Raw genomic sequence first — 21,828 nt, 5'->3', positions numbered from 1 at the left:
ATATAATATTCTGTCATCGACAACTTTTTGTTTGTTTTGTTAAAACATTATAAAAAAAATTAGAGTAGGACTTACTATTGTTGGTATTTATAAGGGGTCCAACCAGATGTAATACCGATTCCACTTACTACAAGCAAATTACCATTCTACATTTCTATGGTCGAAGAATCGGTTCCAATCGAGAATTCGTTATTACTTGTAACATTGTGGCATCGTGTATTGATCTTTTAATATTGACCGGAAAGTCATGCCAAGGCTCTGTAAACTAGGTGGAATCCCACTCAGCTGCAATTTGATTTTTGATAATCATACATTAATTTTATTTAGAATAATATTAATATTTCTGCACTGAATAAGGTAACTGATGCAGTTTGAATTATATCAGATTTCTGGAAGAGCTATACACGCCTATAATTCTTTAAAAAATAATAACGCACCCATGTCGCATATGCAGATAAATCACAAACTTTCAAATATAATTAAATAGATCCGGTTAATAGACCGCAGGAACAAAAACTCAAAATATTGAACGTTATTACATTAATGAATTAGTTTAAAAAAAAAAAAAAAAAACATTAAGAAAATAGGAACTTATTTACTTATTGGCTAGGTACCTATGTTACATTCCTACAAAAAATGTGAATTTCTTAGGCTATAAAAAAACAAAAGTAAATAGGTAGTTATTTACTCATAATAAATTACATTGTTTTAATCATGCCTCATTTATAAATAAATGTGTAGGTACATACAAGTTTTATATTCATATATAAAACTTTTATATAATTTTGCCCTTTTTAATAGAATTTCATTTAACAGTAATTCTGATTTCTTATTTGATCCACCAAGCAAATTGAAAACTTATTGTATATTTCATACAATAAAGTTATAATAATTATTATATTTCATTTTTAGATTCTAAGATTTATTAGAGTGTTACTTACTAATTGGTTTTACTATGGTGCTTATCTCTTGTTTTGATCTGTGAACAACTTTTAAAACAGAAGACTCAATCTAATATGAACCATGTGTTCTCATTTTCCAGTATTACATTTTAAAGGAACTTTATCTAATATTAATTTTATTGTAAGGAAATATTGTAAATACAATACAAATTAAAAATTTAGTATAAGTATAACTTGAAAATTGTTACCATTTAAATAAAAACAAAGTTAGTTTAGGGTTATATTATAGTTTTTAATGTTTATAATGTATATTATATAATGATAATGTGTTTAACATAAAACAAATCTTATAATGATAATTTTGTCATGAAATAGTTTTTTGATTTAGATAACTATTAAAAATATATCGGTTAGGTAGCTAGATACTAACATTCACATTCACATTCAAATTCACCGTCTTCATCATCATCGGCACATTCAAATATATCTTCTTTATCAAAGGGATAAGGAGGTGGAAATGCATTAAAAAATATAGATGATTTGTTTAGCTGGAAAAAAATTAAATATGGTTAACAGCACACAATTTGATAATTATCTACTTTTATTAAAATACTAATTAAGTAGGTACTAGGTATTTATTAATTTGTTGATGATCCAAAATTAAAATAGTAAATGTTGATGTCTAAATATTATTAGTATCACTAGTATGACATAGTACCTATTTAATTGAATAAGATGGATACATTTTATAATATTTATATCATAATTAAATTAAAATTGAACAAACCTTACATGCCTTCAAAAAGAAACTTGGATAACCTACCTACCCCTAACAAACCTAATATTTTATAAGGCTCTACCACGGGATCTACCAATGTAAAAAGAAAGTATGGTCAAAAGTATTCGCTTTCCTCTTAGAATCTAATAATATAGTATTAGGATAGTACCTAGTGAATAAATGTTGCAATAGATTTTGTAATATGATATTTGCATATTATAGATCATATAAGTAGGTAGGTGAACTAGGTCAGGTAAAAATAGGGCTCATAGCATACGCAGACGATATTGCTCTCTTAGGAGATAATATTGAGGTGATAAAAAGTCAGGGAAAGAGACTGCGGAGAAAGTAGGCTTAACTATTAATGATGATAAGACAGAATATTTGGTTGTCAGTCGAAGTAACAGAAATTATAGACTAGAACAACATATTGAGCTAGAAGGACATAAATTTAAGAAAGTATCACAATTCAAATATCTAGGATCGATTATCACCCAAGATAATGAACTTAAGACAGAGGTGTCGTCAAGAATACAATTAGCTAACAAGGGATATTATGGATTAGAAAAAATACTAAAATCGAGGACACTCTCTAAAAATTTAAAAATAAGAATGTATATGACATTATTACGACCTATTGTCCTGTATGGCTCTGAGACGTGGGCATTGAGGAAAGCTGAAGAACAGAGACTAGGGGTTTTCGAGAGGAAAGTTTTAAGAAAAATTTATGGACCGGTCTTTGACAGTGGAACAAATGAATGGAGAAAGTTACATAATGATGAACTCAATAGACAGTTTCAGAGACCTGACATAGTTAAGGAGATCACAAAAAGAAGACTCAGTTGGGGGGGCCATGCCTGGCGTAAACAAGGATCCCTAGTTAGACAGGTAATAGAGAATGAACCAATAGGTAAAAGACCTCTAGGAAGACCCAGACTGAGGTGGGAAGACTGTGTTAAAAAGGACTTAAAAATGATAGATCCAGGAATCAGATGGAGAGAAACTGCAGAGGATAGGGACAGATGGCAAGATTTGTATTTAGCGGTATGGTCTTAAAGGCCGAAACCAGGAAAAAAGATAAGTAGGTAGGTTAGTGAAATTATAATGCCTTTGTGTATTGCATAACATCTTCAAAAACAAAAATCATCTAAATTTTAGTTTCTTATTTTAGTAGGCTTCATTGTTTGTAATAGCTGTGATGATCTTTTTATCAATAACATTTAAAAATATATTTATATTTATTAAAGTACTTTTAATAATAATAATATGTATACAGTACTGCAACTAGAATTTTAAGGTCCCAGGCAACAGATTACAATTCTTAAATCATGACCAAAGTTAGTAAGCTACAAGTATTAGTGCTAATTGTTATGTATATTTTATAGCGTTCATTTGGCAGGGTTTCACTCTATTTAACCAACTTCCTGATAATTATGATTTGTGGCATTGCATATTGGTAGGTAATACATATTATATATAGGTATAATTTACTAAATAGTTTTTTGGTACTATATTATAGTAATATAGTCTGTAATCTGTACTATAGTCTATATGTGTCTTATTATTGTCTTTGTCCTACTTCTATTGTTATAAGGTATCAATAAATAAAACACTTCAGCACCAATAAACCATGTTTTAAAGTTTTGAACCTATTAGGTAACCATATAGCCGATTAAGAAGAAGAATTCGTCTAAATTATTGAAGTTTGACTTACAACTATAATAGAACCAATCAATGAAATCAAACCAAACAAGAATATTGTATTGTATTTTCTGTTTCTCTTTTGATATTGGTCTTTCCAATTACCATACGGCAATTGCATATCGTCCATAGTAAGTATTTTGTAATGTGGAGGGCATATACAAGGGCACTCTGGTTTTTTCTGTTTTGATTTGTCTTGTTTTCCATCCTTTTTACCACGTATATGCAGAACTGTGTAAACGAAAAACATCATTATGAATATAAATTATAATATAATATTAATGACTATCTTTTCTTATTATACCTATCTGTACCACGGATAAAAAGTTCTTTTTATCCGTGATCTGTACATAATATTTTAATAATATATTTGCTTATAGATGATGAATCACAGAATTTTTTTTCTATCCAAATCTAAAAGATTAATCCCTTACCTTGATTCTGTAACATACTTGGACGGAATTTGCGGAACATGATTTAAAATGTTGTACTTAAACAGAGGTACCTACTATTTTATTGGAAATAAAGTGGCCGTTGAGTGTTGACGCGTTAAAAACACAGAAATTATGGTAGGTACGTAAAAATATACAAAATGATTCTATTGGCCCTCTTGTAATGACAGTACGATTAATGACTTTGCAAATAAAATTGACAGGGATATTACTAAAATAGATATCTGGTATAGTTGTATCTACCACGGTTAAAAATATATATCGTGCATACTCTATGGTATCGTGGTATAAGCATAGAACAATATTACAGTATAAGGGCTATGCTAACGCGGAACAGGCGCTACCTTGTGGAAGTCATCAGAACTATTATAACGTGGAAGATCCGAAGATGTGTATAGTACTATAGTACAGTACTACAGGTCTTCACTCTTCAGTACCATGACTAAATTTAGTTGTGAGGATCCTTATTGTGAAACATTTTTAAGCTTTTTGACTGTACGAATAAATTTTGATTTTAGAAAAAAAAACTAAAATTATTCAAATACAGTCCAAGCGAAGACGATCCAAAAACCAAGGTTACCAAACAATTTTATTAATTTTAACTAGTTTTCATTTATTTATTTTTGGTTTTCCCGATTATTTTAAAAAGTAGGTACTGAGAATTTTCAATTTTGACCTCCCAAAAGTACCAATTAGATCAAATTTACTTCCAAAAATCTCCATCAAAGTTTATGATCAGAGTATATTTTCTACTAGGAAAGTTGAGAAGTCGAAGAAAACAAATAGTCAATAGTGCGCTGACATCGACCTCTTAAGCTTAACTCTAGACTTCATATCCTTAGACAGTAAGACCACTCTTAAAATCCAAACTTTCCCTATCCAATAAACTTATTATATATAATAAATTATTATTATAAATTATTATATACATACAAATAAATAATTCGACCAGTTTAGACATACGGTATCCAGTTATGGGGCACTGCAAAGCCATCCAATACCAAAAACGCTTCAGGGCGCTTTTCAATCCATCTACCTACGAGTGATAAGTGATAACATCCTCTCCTTGGTACTTCACAAACAATAATCTTCACAAAGACCTAAAAATTCCTACACTCAATCAATTAGCAAAATTATATGACTTTAAATTTCACGCCAACTTAACCTCTCACAGTAACCCATTGATAAAACAACTTTCTTCCACCAGCTCACTTCCTGGTAATGTATGTAGAAGACTCAAAAGACAGTGGCCTAGAGACCTACTAAATTAAAATAAAATAAAAAACCCTTGATACTTAATATTATGTACCAGCTGCTAAGTGCCTGCCCACAAATTTTGAGTTTTCCTGTCACCATTAAATATCAAATTTGCTTATTGTACCTACTTAACGTTGTATAGATTGTATAAATTATTTCAAACATAAAAAAATAAAAAAAAAAGTTGCAACTTGTAATAGAAGATACTTACCTATATCCTATAAATATAGACATATATTTCTAGTACCGACCTGTCACCTATGTGAATGTCAGCCAATGGCGTTATTTGGTGGGTGGCAAGGTGGGCATTTCCCCCGCCCGTCTGATTTTAAAAGCATCCCGATGGGCCGGTGCCCGGTTGATTCCGTTTAACCATTATTATATTTTATTAGAGCACTATTAATTATTATTATAATATTTTGAGAAAATATTATATTGTGTACCAAGACATTATAATGTCACAATACTTATAAGGAACAATGATAAATTGGTAATTAGGTACCATGAACTAAGAAGATAAACTAAGGTCTTCTTAAATTAATCATAGAGTAATAACTAATAATATAGTAGGTAATTAATAGTTTGAATAAGTATATTTATATTGGTGTATTATTCTTTATTGTGTTAAATTAAGTTTAGTAGTGTGTTAAATGTAGTCTAGTTATAGTATTAAATTTAGTTTAGTTAAAATGTAATTTTTTCGGCGGGTTTTCATTAATAGTTTATTTGTTTAATTATATGGACAAATGTCTTTAAAAAAAATGATTTGGGTGGTGCCAACAGATGTGTAAAAAAAATTAAATTTGTGCAAATAGCACAAATGCAAGGGGGTAAAAAATTTTTAAATAGGTATGAGTTTACGACTCTGACAACCTGTGGGTACCAATTATTCAGATAAATCAGATAGCTATTGGGCAAAACATATGTGAAATCATGTACTAAAGGTAGTGTAAATGTTACTTATAACTTATGAGTTATGGTTTTCTTTTTTTTTTAATAAAATCAAATAGTTACCTAATTGATTTACGCATCTGAACTATTGTTCCGTGGACCGTGGTACCTACTTGCAAATAGGAATATTAAAGTACGATACCTTCTACGCATCTACGGCCTATATGGTTATATTTATATCTAATTAACATTTTTTTATTGATATCAGACGTGGCCTCCGTGGCGCAATGGCTAGCGCGTTCGGCTGTTAACCGAAAGGTTGGTGGTTCGAGCCCACCCGGGGGCGAAAAAATTTTTTTGTACGTATTTATAAAAAAATTGTTATGAAAAATCGTAAAGATAAACGTAATATAATAACGAAATCCTCTGCTTTATCGTCTATAGTAGTTTCTGAGTGTATAAAATAGTGTACATTGGGTCATTGGGTAACTGTAATGGGTGATGTGCTCATGTGCATGTGTTAAATTAATTGAATTCAATGATAGGTACTTTAATTTATTGATAAACCATTGCATACCTACGAAAAACGATATTATGCGGAGAGTTTATCAGCCATTCAGCGTCTATGACTAAGAATGTTATAAATAGAAATTAGTGGTAAAATATACTAAAATTAATATTTTTATTTTAGGTATTAATTATTAGTTAGGTATTACTAAATAGGTTGAACGTTGAAATGTTGAATTAATTATTAATATTTTGAATTTTCCCAAAACATCGCATATATGTATTAGGTATTATATTTATATAATAATAATTACTATTTAGTATTTACTATAAATTAATTATATAGACATAACACCAAAACTGATTGGTCAAACAAGTTGGTTTCCGTTATCTGGACCACGCGCAATATAGACAACCACATTTACGCAGAATCATTTTTTTTTGTTTTGGAGTAAACTCAAGATTAAAATCACCCATTACAAAAATTATAGAAAATAATAATTTTTAAATTAGGACATATGTATTTGTCTAAATATTGTCTCAAAACAGTTTAAACATCATATCAATTTACTAAAAAACACCCTCCCCCCTCTAGAACCGCGCCTGTGTATTAATTAAAATTACCACTCATAATTACTTTAAAATTAAATATTTATACTTTATATTAGTTAATAGTACTTATTTACAATTTAAATGTTAGAATAATTAAATTTAAAACAGTCATGCATATTATACAGTATGGCATTGATTTTGTAGATTTATGTAGTCAGTCTATCCGATACTATATTATAATAACAGTCATAATTTCATAGGTTAACCAATGTGGTTAAAATTAAAAACTCATATCTTTACATAGTATATATTTTTGAGTATTGATCATTATTGAGCAAAATTCAGAATTTTAACCAGATTTATCACATTTTTAGTGCAATGGATATTTCTGACAAACAATTTCTACAGAAAATATAGTATTTGTTTAATGAATGTTTTAAACTTTATTATTTTAACATTTATATTGTGATTAGATATTAATGAAATAATTAACCTTTTAAATTAAATTTAAAGTACTGGCAATCGACAAGTGGACATTTCAGTGTAATTCTGTATAAAATATAGTAAATAATACTAAATACTAAATGCATGTTCAATTGAAAAAACATACTATAAGGACATTAGAGGTAATCTATTGATAATTTTTCTATTTACCAAATCAAAACCTTACAAATGTAATACCTTCTCAAAAAAATGATTTTACTGTTTATCAGTATTACCAAATACATTATATTAATTTCTTTTAATTTTACTAATAATAATTCTATTGAACTTCACCATATTAAACATTTGAAAAGAATAACTTTATATGATGAAAAACTTGTCTAAACTGTTGAGAATTAGACAATAGACAGAATTGCATATTTAAACATGTTTGTAGACAATAGGAAATTCATAATTCATAGAAATTCTATAATACATAATATTATGTTATATAATGGCCAACTTATATGTATAACTGGGGACATATATAATATATTAGAATAAGCTTGTTCTTTGTATAGCATTAAAAAAATATACATAATAAAATAGAATAAACATATTTTTAATAAAACAATTTCACAAATAAATAATACCAGACATATAGCTGGCCAATAACCACTTAAAACAATATTTTAACTGTGTAGATACTACTTAACATTAAAAATCATTATACAATATATTTAAAAAATTTTCTTTAATTTACATACAAAAAAAGAAAACAACTAATTATAACTCAAATATTTTCATATTATCTATCTTTAAAACTCAATAAAGGAAAATAACAAGTAATTGATGGATTAAACAAAATACAAATTTAACTTATTAAATTATCTTATACACATATCATTATCTTCAAATAAATATTTATAAGAGAATAAAAAAAACATTTAGTAGGTGTATATTAGGCATTGACTTTTTATTTCAATTATTTTTAATAATACTCCATTATCGAACTTGCTGACTGAGCCGTTGTAAGAATTCATAATAAGATAATGATGATTCAAATTTATCTTCGATAAGTCGACTGTAAAAACGTAATTTATGTGGTCCATTGTCCCTAAAAGAAATAAAAAAAACTTTAATGGGAGAGTTAAAAAATATTTGTATCAGTAAGGGTAAAATACCCATTTTTTTCCTGCAAAATATTCTCCAATCTAAAATGTATTATTAATTATTAGTTTTCCTAATACATTTAAGTATACATAGATATAAATGATATTATATCCAACATTTTACCATAAGAATGAACAAAATAAAACTGATTATTAAGTATATTGACCGGAAAAAATAAATGTCTAACAAAGATATGTCCATTAATCAACTGAAATGATATTGAAAACATTTCACATCTTATTTTGAAGAAAATTATAAATAGGAATGTTTCTTTTGGAATCAACTCAAATGATTAATTAATTTCATGATTCATTTCTATATAATATGTTAGTTAACGTTACTACTGTAAAACCTCCATACAACAGAATCGCTCGGTACCAAATTATTTTTCCGTTATAGGGAGACTAAAATAGACAGAATATAAGTTATATGGGACTGTTGTTATTTTCTGTTGTAAAGAGATTTCCGTCTCATACTAGAGATTATAATTAACATGTTTCAAACCTTTGTTAATTACTAAAAAATATTTACAAAATAACTACTTACTTAATTATTTCTATTGGTAATGGATATGGCTTAAAATGTTGAAGATAAGAAATAAAACTACGTAACAAATATGATGGTTTGGAGTCCACTTCTGCGAGTGTAGTCTGTGAAAAAAATAGTTAAATACAATACAATTACTGTACAGAACTAGACATAAATATATTTTATTTATCAATTATCAGTTATATATTTTATTTAGTATTAGTTATTCATAATTCAAATGTATTAGCTAATACAATTGAATAATTTGAATAATATTGTGTCAATGTACCTACCATCGGTTTTTTACCAAAGAGGCGAGGATTAAGGGACTTGACTTTCTACCCTCTCAGGGTAGAATTTTTTTTTTGTTATTTTTATATACTTTTATTGAAATGTTTTGTTAATAGAATATACTATTGAATTGTGTATACATTTTACGAAAACTAACTTATTTTTTTGACAAAATTAAAGTTAGTTAAGATGATCAGTGGCAGCCAGTTTTTAAGAAGTTAGTAATAGGCCACTTTTAAATTACATGCATGCAAGTCTTGTAAATGTGTGCGTAGTAGGTGACTATTAGTGTGTGTGATTGTGTGTAAAAGAAATAGCGCAGCGTTCCCGAACGAGCTTGTACAAGTCACCGCGTCAGCCTCAGCGTTAGGTGCGTAAATTATAAATCTCAAGTAGACATTATAACAAATCCAAATCAGTTTTAAAAACTATTGTTGCATGACTAGGTCAATCAGTATGATGGAAGGAAGATTGGAATATTTTGGCTAAAATAACTGTCTACCAAGGGATCTTAACATTGTCTGATTTTGATTCTGAAAGAATGAATTCAGCAGGAAAATTTCTGTAGATTGTACGAAACACTTTCCGTTTTTAATTTTAATTAAGATTTGAAAAATTCATGTTTTCAAGTTTTTAATTACAGTTTACAATAATATAAGATTTAATTCTTCAAAGTTTCTATACAATCTATAGACAATTTTCTGTCATGTTCAAATTTTTATCAGAATCAAAACCAAACAATGTAAACAAACTTTAATTTTGTCAAAACTTAAGGTCTTTTGAGCTAAAACTGACGGCCTTTTAAAGTCGTATATTCAATAATATAATTTGAACATGCTAAGATTATATAGATAAAGAGTATTTATTATTTATTTATTCTTATTTCTATTGTACACTCTAGTTACTTTGTAAAATAAAATTTGTTAAGTGTTGTGTATTACTTACAATTAGTTCTGGCATTGAATTGACATTCACATAACCAAATAATTGTTGTATAAGTTGATCTGAACACCTATGCCCAATAAATATAGTTAATGTTTCACTGTCATCCATTAAATAGACTCCGTTGGATTCAACACGCTCTGCAGATAGTTGTATAACTGGTGGAAGGGGAATTTCTGTCAACTTTTCATAATCTATTTTTGGCTGAAAAAAAGATTATATTACTCCAAAATAAATAAATAATACTTAGTTCTACATTATTAAATTAATTTAACTATAAATTAATAATATATTAAGATTCAAATTCATTTTTACCTGTTCTTCTAAAGCATAAATGGGATATAAATCAGGATATATGTACTGAATAAGATTGTTTACTGGTAAACTTTTCATTTGACACATACTAAACATTCTTTCATCAAGTCGAGTTGGTTGATTAGTTCTAAATGCAGCCTATGAATAAATAAAAAAAAATGAGTATAAATATATTATATATACTATAATAAATATACAGTCAAAACTCAAAAACCTTGAAACCTCAATTTTTTTTCTTGCCCTTTTGTTAATAAGTTATATTTTAGGAATAATACAACTCAAAAAATGCATAGTCAAATTAAATTGTATCCCCCTTGAGATTATCCTATTCAAGTTATTGAGAATAGACTGTATTTATATATAATAAATGAACCATTTTTTTAACTTTTAAATTAAAACACTCACATGTTTTAATGTGGCTAGAATATATAACGGGAACACTTTTAATGACAAAGGAGACAACATAGTTCCAGGGCCATTGTAGGATGAGCAACCAAGTTTGAACGCAGAGAGTGAATCTGAGATAGCATTGAAAAAGGCTTCACGCGCATCAGATAATGATTTTTCTGTACTTCGGTCAACAGCTTAACAATACACAGTTTATAATTATTATAACTTTTCAATTTATAAAAATTATTTTTTCTTTCTTGATGTCCCTTACCCATTTTGGCTATCAAACATGTTATCGCTTGTTGATCAGCATTGTGAAAAACATCATCTAAATTTTCGGTAACAGGTATGCAAAGTGTATGAACTCGAATACGTCGTTCCGCTGTAACATACAAATTCGTATTAAATTAAAAAGTTTAATTAACTATAGAATAGTAAATTTTACCATTGCTAGAAGTGTAAAGTAATGCAGCCTGGAAACAAACTACAGAAACACCATCCAAACTGTCCTCAATAGATAATTGCATACCATATGCATTGTCGGGATTAACATTGGGCAACATGAGCAAATCAGAAGAGCGAACAAAGAAATTTCCATGGAAAGAGTGTATTGCTACACCTCGTGTGCATCGTAGTCTCAACAGAGCTTCAAAACCAATCTTACGAGTCAGATATCGATCAAAACAATTTATAAAGCGTGTTACTATAGTTGGAGATTTAACATCAAATTGAGGGAAATTATGTATACATCCAGATGAGTATTTTGATATTCCAGCTAAAAGTAACAATATCCAAATTAGAATTAATTATTAATTTAATATTGTATTTACTTACAAATGGTAGCAACATCTAAATATTGTGAGGACACGAAAAACATATCAACAGCTATCTGTTCACCGCTACATTCAAGAGCTAGTTTTTTATAGAAATCGGTAGATGGAGCCATATGCTGAACACGGTCACCAGTGTGAGGGTTTCCATCATCTCTTGATTCTAAACTACCTGGCCCACAATTTGGTAAACTAGCTTGGAACACTGTAACACGACCTCCACGTGGAGCCAATATTTTAAAAGCTGCTTGAAGTGCAGCTCCTAAGGCACAACCAGTGTTGTAAGACTCTCTATAATTATTTGGTAAACTAGTCAACAAATCTTTTATAGCTGTCTTATTTTCTTCCAAATTCACCATAAGACCATCAGGCAATGGTAAAAATATTTCTAAAAATTAGAAATATAATTAGTTATAAAAATATAAATCCTAGAAAAATATATATTTCAATGCTTACCAGATATATCACTAACGATAAGCTGTTTTGGCTGTCCTCCATCACTATTTGCTATTTGATAAAAATGAACAGATGAATCAAATGTAATGAAACCTATGTTAGTTCTGGAATCTCCAGGTATGTCATCTGCCATAATTTTATTCAGAATTCGATCACATACAATTTCTAAATATCCAGTCAAAGTTGCAGTACGTGATACGTCTAAAAGGAATAAATATAATGCTGGCTGTGGAGGTCTAACCTAAAGTTAATAAGTAGAATGAAAAATTAATACTTTGTAAAATGTTGCATTAGTAAGTACACTCACTAACCATATAATCTTGTGAAGCTATGTACTCAATAGTAGCATTTTGTATTTCTGGCCTCCTAGATGGGTCACCAAGTGTTTTAGTATATGGATCAATTTGAAACTCACCAGGTACTATAAATAACATATGAAATATTGTATAGTTTTTGTATAATTTAGATAGGTTTATTATATCAGATTTTAAAATTATACACACATTCATTAACTCTGTAACATAAGTTACATTTCCAATGGGCATTATCGATAAATTGAACAAATGGATTTATATATGAACGGCAATTACGACATCTTGTAATAGTTTCACATTGTATCACAGTTAAACGCTAAAATAAATCAATTATAATAAGACAACAATTAGTTTTAGATAAACAAGAAATAAAGTTTACTTACTGAAAGATCTTTATAAGGATGTATTAAAATCCCTAATGGCAATCGACTCTTGTCTAGCAAATTCTTTGAAGATGGAAACTTATTTAATGTACATCGGAAAATACTAAATTAAATAAATACAAATAGTAAATAAATTATGTTTAATTTTAATTTATATCTAAAACCATACTCTGGAGAACAGTTATCACAATTAGCATATCCTTGAGGCAGTTTTATCTCTGGTGGTTGAACTCCGTCACCTGGCAGCACATCTCTTGATTTTAATAAGTCTAGATTGTCATAGCCCTTTTAAATACATACAATTATTGTAGTTCCATTGTTTAATTTTAACTTTATTATAATTTACAATCACTGCATACATAAGTTGATAATAAGCAATGGTCTATGTATCTAAATGTCTTTAAATTTGTAATAAAAAAAAAATATATTACCTACACTAATTTAAAAATGTGGTTTTTCGAAAGTGTTAACATATTTAATAATTAAATTATCTAAATGATGATGGTTAAAGAAACAAATGCAGTGAGTGTTCTACACATAAATTAACTTACCCATGTCTTGGCAAAACCTTGTTGCACAACTGAAGGATTCTGTTCTGATTTATACTGGTCTTGCTGTTGATTATGAAATCCTTGTTGTCCATGAAGTGCATTAGGTTGCTGGTAATTTATTTGACTAGAAAAGCCCATGTTACTTTGTGGTAGATACCCTTTTGGTGCTAACTGTACATTCTGACTTGAAGACTGAGGCTGTTGGACATTTACATTTCCTCCAACTTGATTAGGGTAATTATTAATAGAGAAGGAATTTGGTGGCAACATATGAGTTCCGAGCCTTTGACTTTGTTGATTAACATTGGGTGGTAAAGTAGACATATTAGAAGCTGAGTTCATAGTTATTGGCTGCGAAGACATTAGGTTAGGTTGGCTTGAAAAATTAGCTGGCGGCCACTGATTTTGGCCTGGTTGAACTGCACTTGATTGATTATAAAACTGATTACTCGAAGACTGTTGAAGATTTTGTTTTGGTAATACTTGTTGACCATGTTGTTCATTAAATGGTTGTGAAGGATATTGATTTTTCACTGTTTGAGAAGGTGGAAAATTGCTTGGTTTGGGTTGATGATTAAACGGCTGTGATGGATACTGATTAGTTGCTTGTTGAATTGGTGGAACACCTGGTATAGATTGATTAATCAATGGTTGAGACTGATATTGACTGGCTGTGAGTTTATTCGATGAACCGGGATCTAATCTAGGTTGATTAGTGAGCATTTGAGGAGGAAACTGATTTACAGCAGTTGAAACCAGTGGAATAAAATTTGGTGTTTGTTGGTTATTGGGTGCTTGTAAATTATACTGATTTGATGTTGTTTGAAGAGGAGGGACAGCATTTGGTTTAGGTTGATTACTGAATAGCTGTGGTGGTAACTGGTTAACAGCTGATGGTTTAGGTTGATTACTGAATAGCTGTGGTGGTAACTGGTTAACAGCTGATGAAACAGTAGTTGGTGTATGTTGATTATTAAATGGTTGGAATGGATACTGACCAGTTGTTGATTGAATAAGAGCAATATTTGATTTAGGTTGATTATTTATTAGCTGTGAAGGTAGCTGACTTGCTGCTGAAGGAACATGCGGAATCATATTAGATGTCTTGTTATTGAATGGTTGTGATGCATACTGATTAGACAATGTTTGAGGAGGATAGACGTCTGATTTAACTTGACTATTAAAAGTCTGTTGTTGAAATTGATTAGCAGCTGATGAAACAGACCATGCTGTACTCGGTGTGGATTGATTTATAAACGACTTTGCTGCAGTTTGATTATGTGGTATAGCCATTGATTTTGGTTGATTGGTTAAAATTTGCGGAGAAAACTGGTTAATTAATGATGGTTGATTAGGTGGAACCGTGACTGGTTTTGATTGATTACTAAACACTTGTGTTGAATGCATATTTGATGCAGGTTGAAGAGGTGGTACAGTATCTGCGGTTGTTTGATTACTAAACGTTGATGGTGGCAATTGATTAGTGGCCGTTGAAACAATTGGTGTTGAACAAGAACTTGATGCAAATTGAGTAGGTAATACAGTATTAGATGATGTTTGATTACTGAACATTTGTGGTGGCAATTGATTTGACACTGATGGAATTGTAGTTGGGAATAGTTTATTATCAAATGGTTGTGTTGTACACGGATTTGATGAAGGCTGTAGATGCTGTATAGTATCTGGTATTGGCTGATGACTGAATATTTGTGTTGGTAACTGATTACTTGCCATTGAAATAGATGGATTTGTTGATGGTATTGGTTGATTCGGAATTGTGGCTGTTTGTAAAGGCTGTATAGTTTCTGATTTTAGTTGATTACCAAACATTTTTGGTGGAAATTGATTAGATGTAAATGAAACAGCATTTGATGTTGGTTGATTATTAAATGGTTGTGTTGTATACAGATTTGACGCAGATTGAAGAGACTGTATAGTATTTGATTTTGGTTGGTTATCGAACATTTGAGGTGGCAACTGATTAGATGTCGATGAAATATCATTTGATGTTACTTTATTACTAAAATGTTGCGGAGGAAATCGGTTAGCTTCTAATTGACCAACCGGTTTATTATCTGGTACAATTTGATTACTTATTGACAGTGGTGAAACATTATTTATTGGTAGATCTGAATTTAAAGATGGCAAATTTGTTTGTTTACTTGGTAATGATTGAGTCTTGTTATTGATTTCTGACAATTTAGGTTCTAAACTATTATTATCCTGCAATGTAGTAGAAAAGTTTTGAAATGCAATAGAATGTTCTTCTTTATCAAGAGATACATCTTTTGAAAAAGAAGTAGGTGTTGATTTCTCCTGTATTTCACTATCAGATATACTGTGTTGCTTATCAATGGTCATTTTGGAAAATTGATTATTAGGTGTCAACAATTTTGCATTTTCTAATGACTCAAAATTAAAATTATTTGATTGAGTTAGAACAGGTTCTGAAGAAAGTAAAATTCCCTCTGATAACACATCAGAATCTAATTTTAAACTTTCTTCTATTTCTAATTCATTTTTCATCAACGATGGTTGCTGATTTGAAGACAATGATTTTACTGAGGTATTTTGTGCATTAGAAAATGTCATACAATTGTTTGATTTGTCTGAAGTAGGATCAATTGAAACATTGGGTTTATCCTGGGTTTGCGTGTTTTGTAGTTGATTATTAGATTGTAAATTACATGACTGTTGATTAAACATAAATGTATTATTTACATTTGATGAATCAAAATAATTACTAAAACTGTGGCCTGTAGTTGGTGTAGATTGTTGTACAGTCACATTTTGGTTATTTATTGATTGGGATACAATATTGATGGGTTTATTAGAAAATTGATCACTTGAAGTTTTTAAATTATCATCAATTATAGATTGTTTTGGTGTTAGTTGATTTCTTGAAAGTTGCTGATTATTTAACTCTAGTTGAGAAGTCATACTATTAGGATTAAAGAAATCATTAGACTGAGTAACATTTTTAAAAGATGGAGGAGACAATACATTTTCTTCATTGTGTTGGTCTTCATTAAATTGCATTTGTATGGGTTTAGATTGATTAACTGTTGTTTCTGGTTGATATTCAAGTATGTTATTAATTGGAGACTGTGAAAGTTTAATATCAAACTCAGATATTACATTATTTGAAGAGTCTTGATTAAATGAATCAATTGGACTATTTTTAGCAGCACTAGATAAATTTAATATATTACTAGCCTGGTCATCTTCTGATTTTTGATTCTGTGTATGTTGGTTATCTTGAACTACTGTTTCAGACACAGAAAATGAACTTCTTGAAGGAGCTGCAACGATAGCTGAAGTCACCGGACCAAGAGACTGAGTAGATATTAATGATGAATTGCGAGCTATAAACTCTTGGCTAGCTATAGTTTTACCATCATTCAACAATTCAGATATAGGTGGTTTTGAAGAATTATATATTGATTGCTGGCTAATAGATTCAATACCTTGTTCGTTTTGGTGATTATAAAAATTGGTAGCACAAGAATTCATAGACTGACTATTCTGGTAATTTAATACTTGAACTGGTGACGTTGTCTGTTTAAGAACTATTGTATCTTGTATATTACTATTAATATTGGATTGTAATTTAGAATCAGTTGGGGGCACATTTGAGTTTTGAATATCGGGTTGAATGTGTTTGTTTTGTTGGTTAAAATGTTCTGACTTAAGATCGTCATTATAATTTTGAACATTTAATGATGCTTGATGATGATTAAACAGTTCAGTATTGCCATAAGGGAATAATGGTTTACTCTGTGAATGTTGTAAAATTGAACTATTTGATGAACTAGACTGAGTCGAAGTGTTTGTTTGACTAAAATATAAACCTTTATTAAACTGAGAAGCATTTTGAATGTTTGACGATTTATGAGTATCATTAGACAAATAGTTAGTTATGCTGTTATAAATAGAAGAAGATGAACTTTGTTTATTCTCATAGTTAAATTGTGTCTGCTCAAAATCTTTTTTGGTAGTGTAAGAATCAAATGTTTGAGCTCTCGGCATGTTTACGCTTTGTTCATCACAACGAGATTCAAGATTCTCTTGATTTTCTAAGCTTGGTTCATTCTGGTTAATATTGTCAAATAAAGGAATGTCTTCAATAATATCATCATCATCTTGATTATAAGCACTATGTAAAATAGAATGTTGGTGATCATCAACACTATCATTTTTCTTAAGACTCAAATCAGCAAATTGGCTAGGTACGGGAAACTCATGATTTGAAGTTGTAATTGTTTTTGATTCCTTTGTTACATGACACTCAGTACTTTTATTTATCGTATGCCGTAGAAAAACATTACTCGGATGTGTACTTTCTGAATCCTGATCTGTACTTTCAGAGTATAATGAAGAAGTATGTTGTGGTGAACTTTCAGTAGATGTTTCTTCCATATCATACTCAATAATTTTAGGTTCAGGATAAGGTTTGTTTGAAGAAAAATAGTTTGTATTCATATTTTCTGCTATGGATCCTTTACTATTATTGTATTTAGCTACTGGATAAAGTTCTGGAACTCTTTTAGATTGTTGCGGTAACAAAGCAGTAAGATGAGGTTGTAGCTGAAAGTCTGGATTTATTGTATAGTTTTCAGCATTATTAGTTTGAGCAAGGCTTAGAGCATTCTGAAAAAAAAAAATTATTATAGGCAACTAACAAAAATTTCATAAGTTTATGTTCAGTATCATTCATTTAATTTTAGCTGTATAATTAAATAAGACAAATAGTTAAACATAGTTATTTTCAAATTATGAAACTTAATGTCAACACAATTTGACAAATGTATGATCAAATAAATTGTATCTAATTATAATTATATATCAACTAATAATCTTAGAGCTGAAATAAAAATACTTTGGAATATCTAGGGAATACCTTAGTAATATGCCGATTGAGTGTTTATTAATTAATAAATATATAGAAGTAGCCAGGGCCGTGAGGCACATAATTCTGTTCCGCTATTCATGGAGATTACCTAGTATGTAAAACCACTTCAGAGCAGGTACTGGTTTCAAAATGAATTAATAATAAAAGCGCTTTGTGTAGCTTATGACACAAAATACAAGATAATATTACCTGATGATAAAAATTAATTAAAATGTATTTATTAAAAAAAATAATTGGCAAGATATATTATAAATAATAAATAATATTAATATATATCTAAAATATAATAATTATATTTTAAATGTACTCACTGGAATTGATGATTGAGAATTTTCATAAATTCCTTTAGCATTAGTCCTAGGTGGCCCAGACGAGCGTGGTGCTTGATTAGCAGAATCCATTTGGTATAAATGATTATTCATTAATGGAACTGCATTAGGATTTGAATGTATTTTCTCATGAAACGGTGATTGATCTGAGGGAGACGTGGATGGTATGCTTCCTAGAACGATAACAATCAATGTAGGTTATTAAAAAAATAAAAAACTCACAGAACAAATAAAAATGATTTATGGTCAACTAAATAGGTAATTGTTATCTAAGTTAAAAATTCTATTAAGTATTAATAAAATATAGTTGATAGGTTTTTTAAATATAACACATAGGACCTAGGTAATATTTTTATTTAATACTTGTAAACATTAATTAAACTATTACAATCAGGGGTCATGGAGATATACAGTTATTAAAATATGTGTATACAGGTGTGTACACGAGCTCTGCATAACTACACAGACTTAAAATATATTAAAATTTAAAAGGCAAGTACCTAGGTATATTAATTTTTTTATAAAGTTATAATTAAATAGATACTTATACCACTACTGGACAATTTACTTAATTTCTAGTTAAAAATGGGCAATTACCTCAAATAAATACCTACAAAGGTATTAGTGCACGGGTATATTATGGCCATGTAGGTATAGTATCAGGGTTTAAAATAATGGGTTGGGCCTAGTTTTAAAATCTAGTAAAAACCCCAGTAAAATCACCCGGCAAAAAAAAAAACCCAACAAACTTTAAACTGCATATTTATTTTTTAACCTATGGGTATTAATCAAAACAACTAGGCATGTTTATAATTATAAATATGTAAAGGTACCTAGGTATTCATTTTTAAATAATAAAATTGTCATTCAATAAAATTCTAGCATCTACATAATGAATCTTTTGGACATTATTGTTTTTGTACTGTTATTCGCTTCTTTTCAATAGGAAAATTAGAAAGTAGGTACCTAAGTAAAAACAATTTCAAGTACCATGTACAAAATAGTTTAAGGATATTTTTCTATGACTTTGATATGAGATAAGAATAAGTTGAACGAATATTTCTGGTATCCAAACCGGTGAGAAGTGAGATACTTAACATGATCTCATCATCATATATTTAATGACCAGACCACAAGTAGAAAGACCACATTTACCTAGTATTATTTAATTATTAATAATTATTATAATAATATATTGTAGGTAATTTGTAAATTGTAATACAATTAGAATTAAAAAAAAATTATTTAGTGACAAAAATTACCAGAGTAATTATTGGTCGACTGAATCCCATCGGTAGACGGTCGGTTGAACGCAGACTGTCCATTAACAAAGGAATTGGCTGTGGGGAAAAAAAAGAAAACGTTTTGATCCGAACAAGCTCGACGTCAAACGGCGGGTACCATTATGGTACTACTACTATTGAAATGCGTTGCGTCATATTTTTACAGGAGGTACACTTACGGTTTTGCTGGAAATAGTTGTATCTATGTTCCATGGTGCGTCCGAGATTCTAGTCGGAAACCTGAATGACGTCCAGGGCATGCGAACTTGACACGGTTTGACGATACGGTTTGTGGCTCAAGGTTTTTCTGGTGTGTCTGGTCGCGAGGAGGGAGAGAAAAGTCGGTGAACAGAAAAAAAAATCTAATCACGTAAGCAAAACACAGTACCTATCCGTCCACCAACCACTCGAAATCACAACTATATCACAACGTCATGCCTCTACCAGAAATCCACACGTACCGCGCGCTGCCCAAATCGTACTATCACCGTTTCGTCACGCTGATAATGATCAAGGGCCAAATGTGCCAAATGGCAAATTTCTTTTCAGCGGTTTGTACGAAAACTCGGGGTCTGCGGGTGTCAACCTCAGCTGCACTGGCCGTACGTGTACGCGGGGCGCGAACGGCGACGGTACGCAATAAGACGACGGCGGACGGAGGTTTGCGCGACGACGAGCAAGTGGCGACGGACGACGACAACGACGACTTCGGTGACCGGACAGGTGTCCAAGATCGCAGTGATTAATACAATAACGATAGTGCTATTTCACGCGACGACGACATTAAACAGTAAATACTACCTATTGTCACGTTAACAAATCGTCGTCTCCGTTCGTCGCAATAACAAATTATTGTTGCAACTCGCGACGGCCGATTAGGATTCCGTTTTGCGCTATCTATTTATTCGCATGTGTGTGCGTGACGTGCGTGTGCGTACACCATAGAGCGCACATAGTATTGCTTCTTTATCATAGACACGTCACGTTCACGAATCACGGGTTAGCTGCAGGCTGTAGTTGTTGTTGGCCACTGGTGATAACAGTGGCGTTTACTGAACGCGCCCACAATCCACAGATGTTGATTACGTGGAACCTTAGGCGTAATATTGAAATATTTTCAATAATATTCATTTCTTTAATGATGTAGAAACCATATTATGAATTATAAATAAAAAAATAATACACACATTTTTATAATATTGTGCATGGTGGATGACATCCATACATTGTACTATTGCATGTATGTCCCGCGGTTTAACATTTACTTACAGTCTTAGCGGATTGAGTTAGGGGCGCGGAATCGCGGAAAAAGAGCCAATAATATGATATATTGTGTTATAACTTATAAGTTATGAGTCAAAAAACATAAGTCTTAGGTATCTGGTATACCTACATACTAAAATGTTTACAACAATAATTATAATAATTGTGTAATTGTAATTATTACACAACTATATAATAATATATAAATAATAATATAATAAGTTAATACAAAACAGGTGGTAGTATAATAATATATTTAGATAACAGACAATATTTTAGTATACACCTAAGACTTATGTTTTTTGACTTAAAAGTTATAACAGAATACATCATATTATGACCATGATATAATCATATAACTAACAGTTATATCATGATTATCACATGTACATAATATTTTATTCA

The 21,828-nt window shown here is 30.1% G+C and overlaps 2 protein-coding genes and 1 non-coding gene across 3 annotated transcripts; 1 reads left to right on the top strand and 2 right to left on the bottom strand.

Moving 5' to 3' along the window:
- Positions 1-1,185: 1,185 nt before the first annotated feature.
- Positions 1,186-4,081, bottom strand: LOC132951213 (uncharacterized). The gene is made up of 3 exons (XM_061022984.1): positions 3,816-4,081; positions 3,395-3,612; positions 1,186-1,450 (listed from the first exon to the last, which is right to left on the bottom strand). The coding sequence occupies exons 1-3, from the start codon at positions 3,853-3,855 to the stop codon at positions 1,328-1,330; spliced, it is 381 nt and encodes a 126-aa protein (XP_060878967.1). The 5' UTR covers positions 3,856-4,081; the 3' UTR covers positions 1,186-1,327.
- A 2,173-nt stretch (positions 4,082-6,254) lies between these two features.
- On the top strand, positions 6,255-6,327 carry Trnan-guu (transfer RNA asparagine (anticodon GUU)). Its single transcript has one exon. It is a non-coding gene; the product is annotated as a tRNA-Asn (tRNA).
- A 1,742-nt stretch (positions 6,328-8,069) lies between these two features.
- LOC132949951 (protein transport protein Sec24B) lies at positions 8,070-21,474 on the bottom strand. The gene is made up of 17 exons (XM_061021079.1): positions 20,340-21,474; positions 20,140-20,217; positions 18,860-19,050; positions 13,637-18,286; positions 13,255-13,370; positions 13,086-13,188; positions 12,892-13,018; positions 12,700-12,809; positions 12,389-12,629; positions 11,937-12,320; positions 11,548-11,877; positions 11,374-11,484; positions 11,118-11,296; positions 10,713-10,850; positions 10,401-10,601; positions 9,183-9,286; positions 8,070-8,580 (listed from the first exon to the last, which is right to left on the bottom strand). The coding sequence occupies exons 1-17, from the start codon at positions 20,371-20,373 to the stop codon at positions 8,469-8,471; spliced, it is 7,209 nt and encodes a 2,402-aa protein (XP_060877062.1). The 5' UTR covers positions 20,374-21,474; the 3' UTR covers positions 8,070-8,468.
- Between the last annotated feature and the right edge of the window lie 354 nt (positions 21,475-21,828).

This window comes from Metopolophium dirhodum, chromosome 8 (genome assembly GCF_019925205.1).
Source record: "Metopolophium dirhodum isolate CAU chromosome 8, ASM1992520v1, whole genome shotgun sequence".
In the NCBI taxonomy this organism is placed as follows: domain Eukaryota; kingdom Metazoa; phylum Arthropoda; class Insecta; order Hemiptera; family Aphididae; genus Metopolophium; species Metopolophium dirhodum.
The sequence above is the reverse complement of the archived record's forward strand: the minus strand, read 5'-3'. Positions and strand labels throughout refer to the sequence as shown.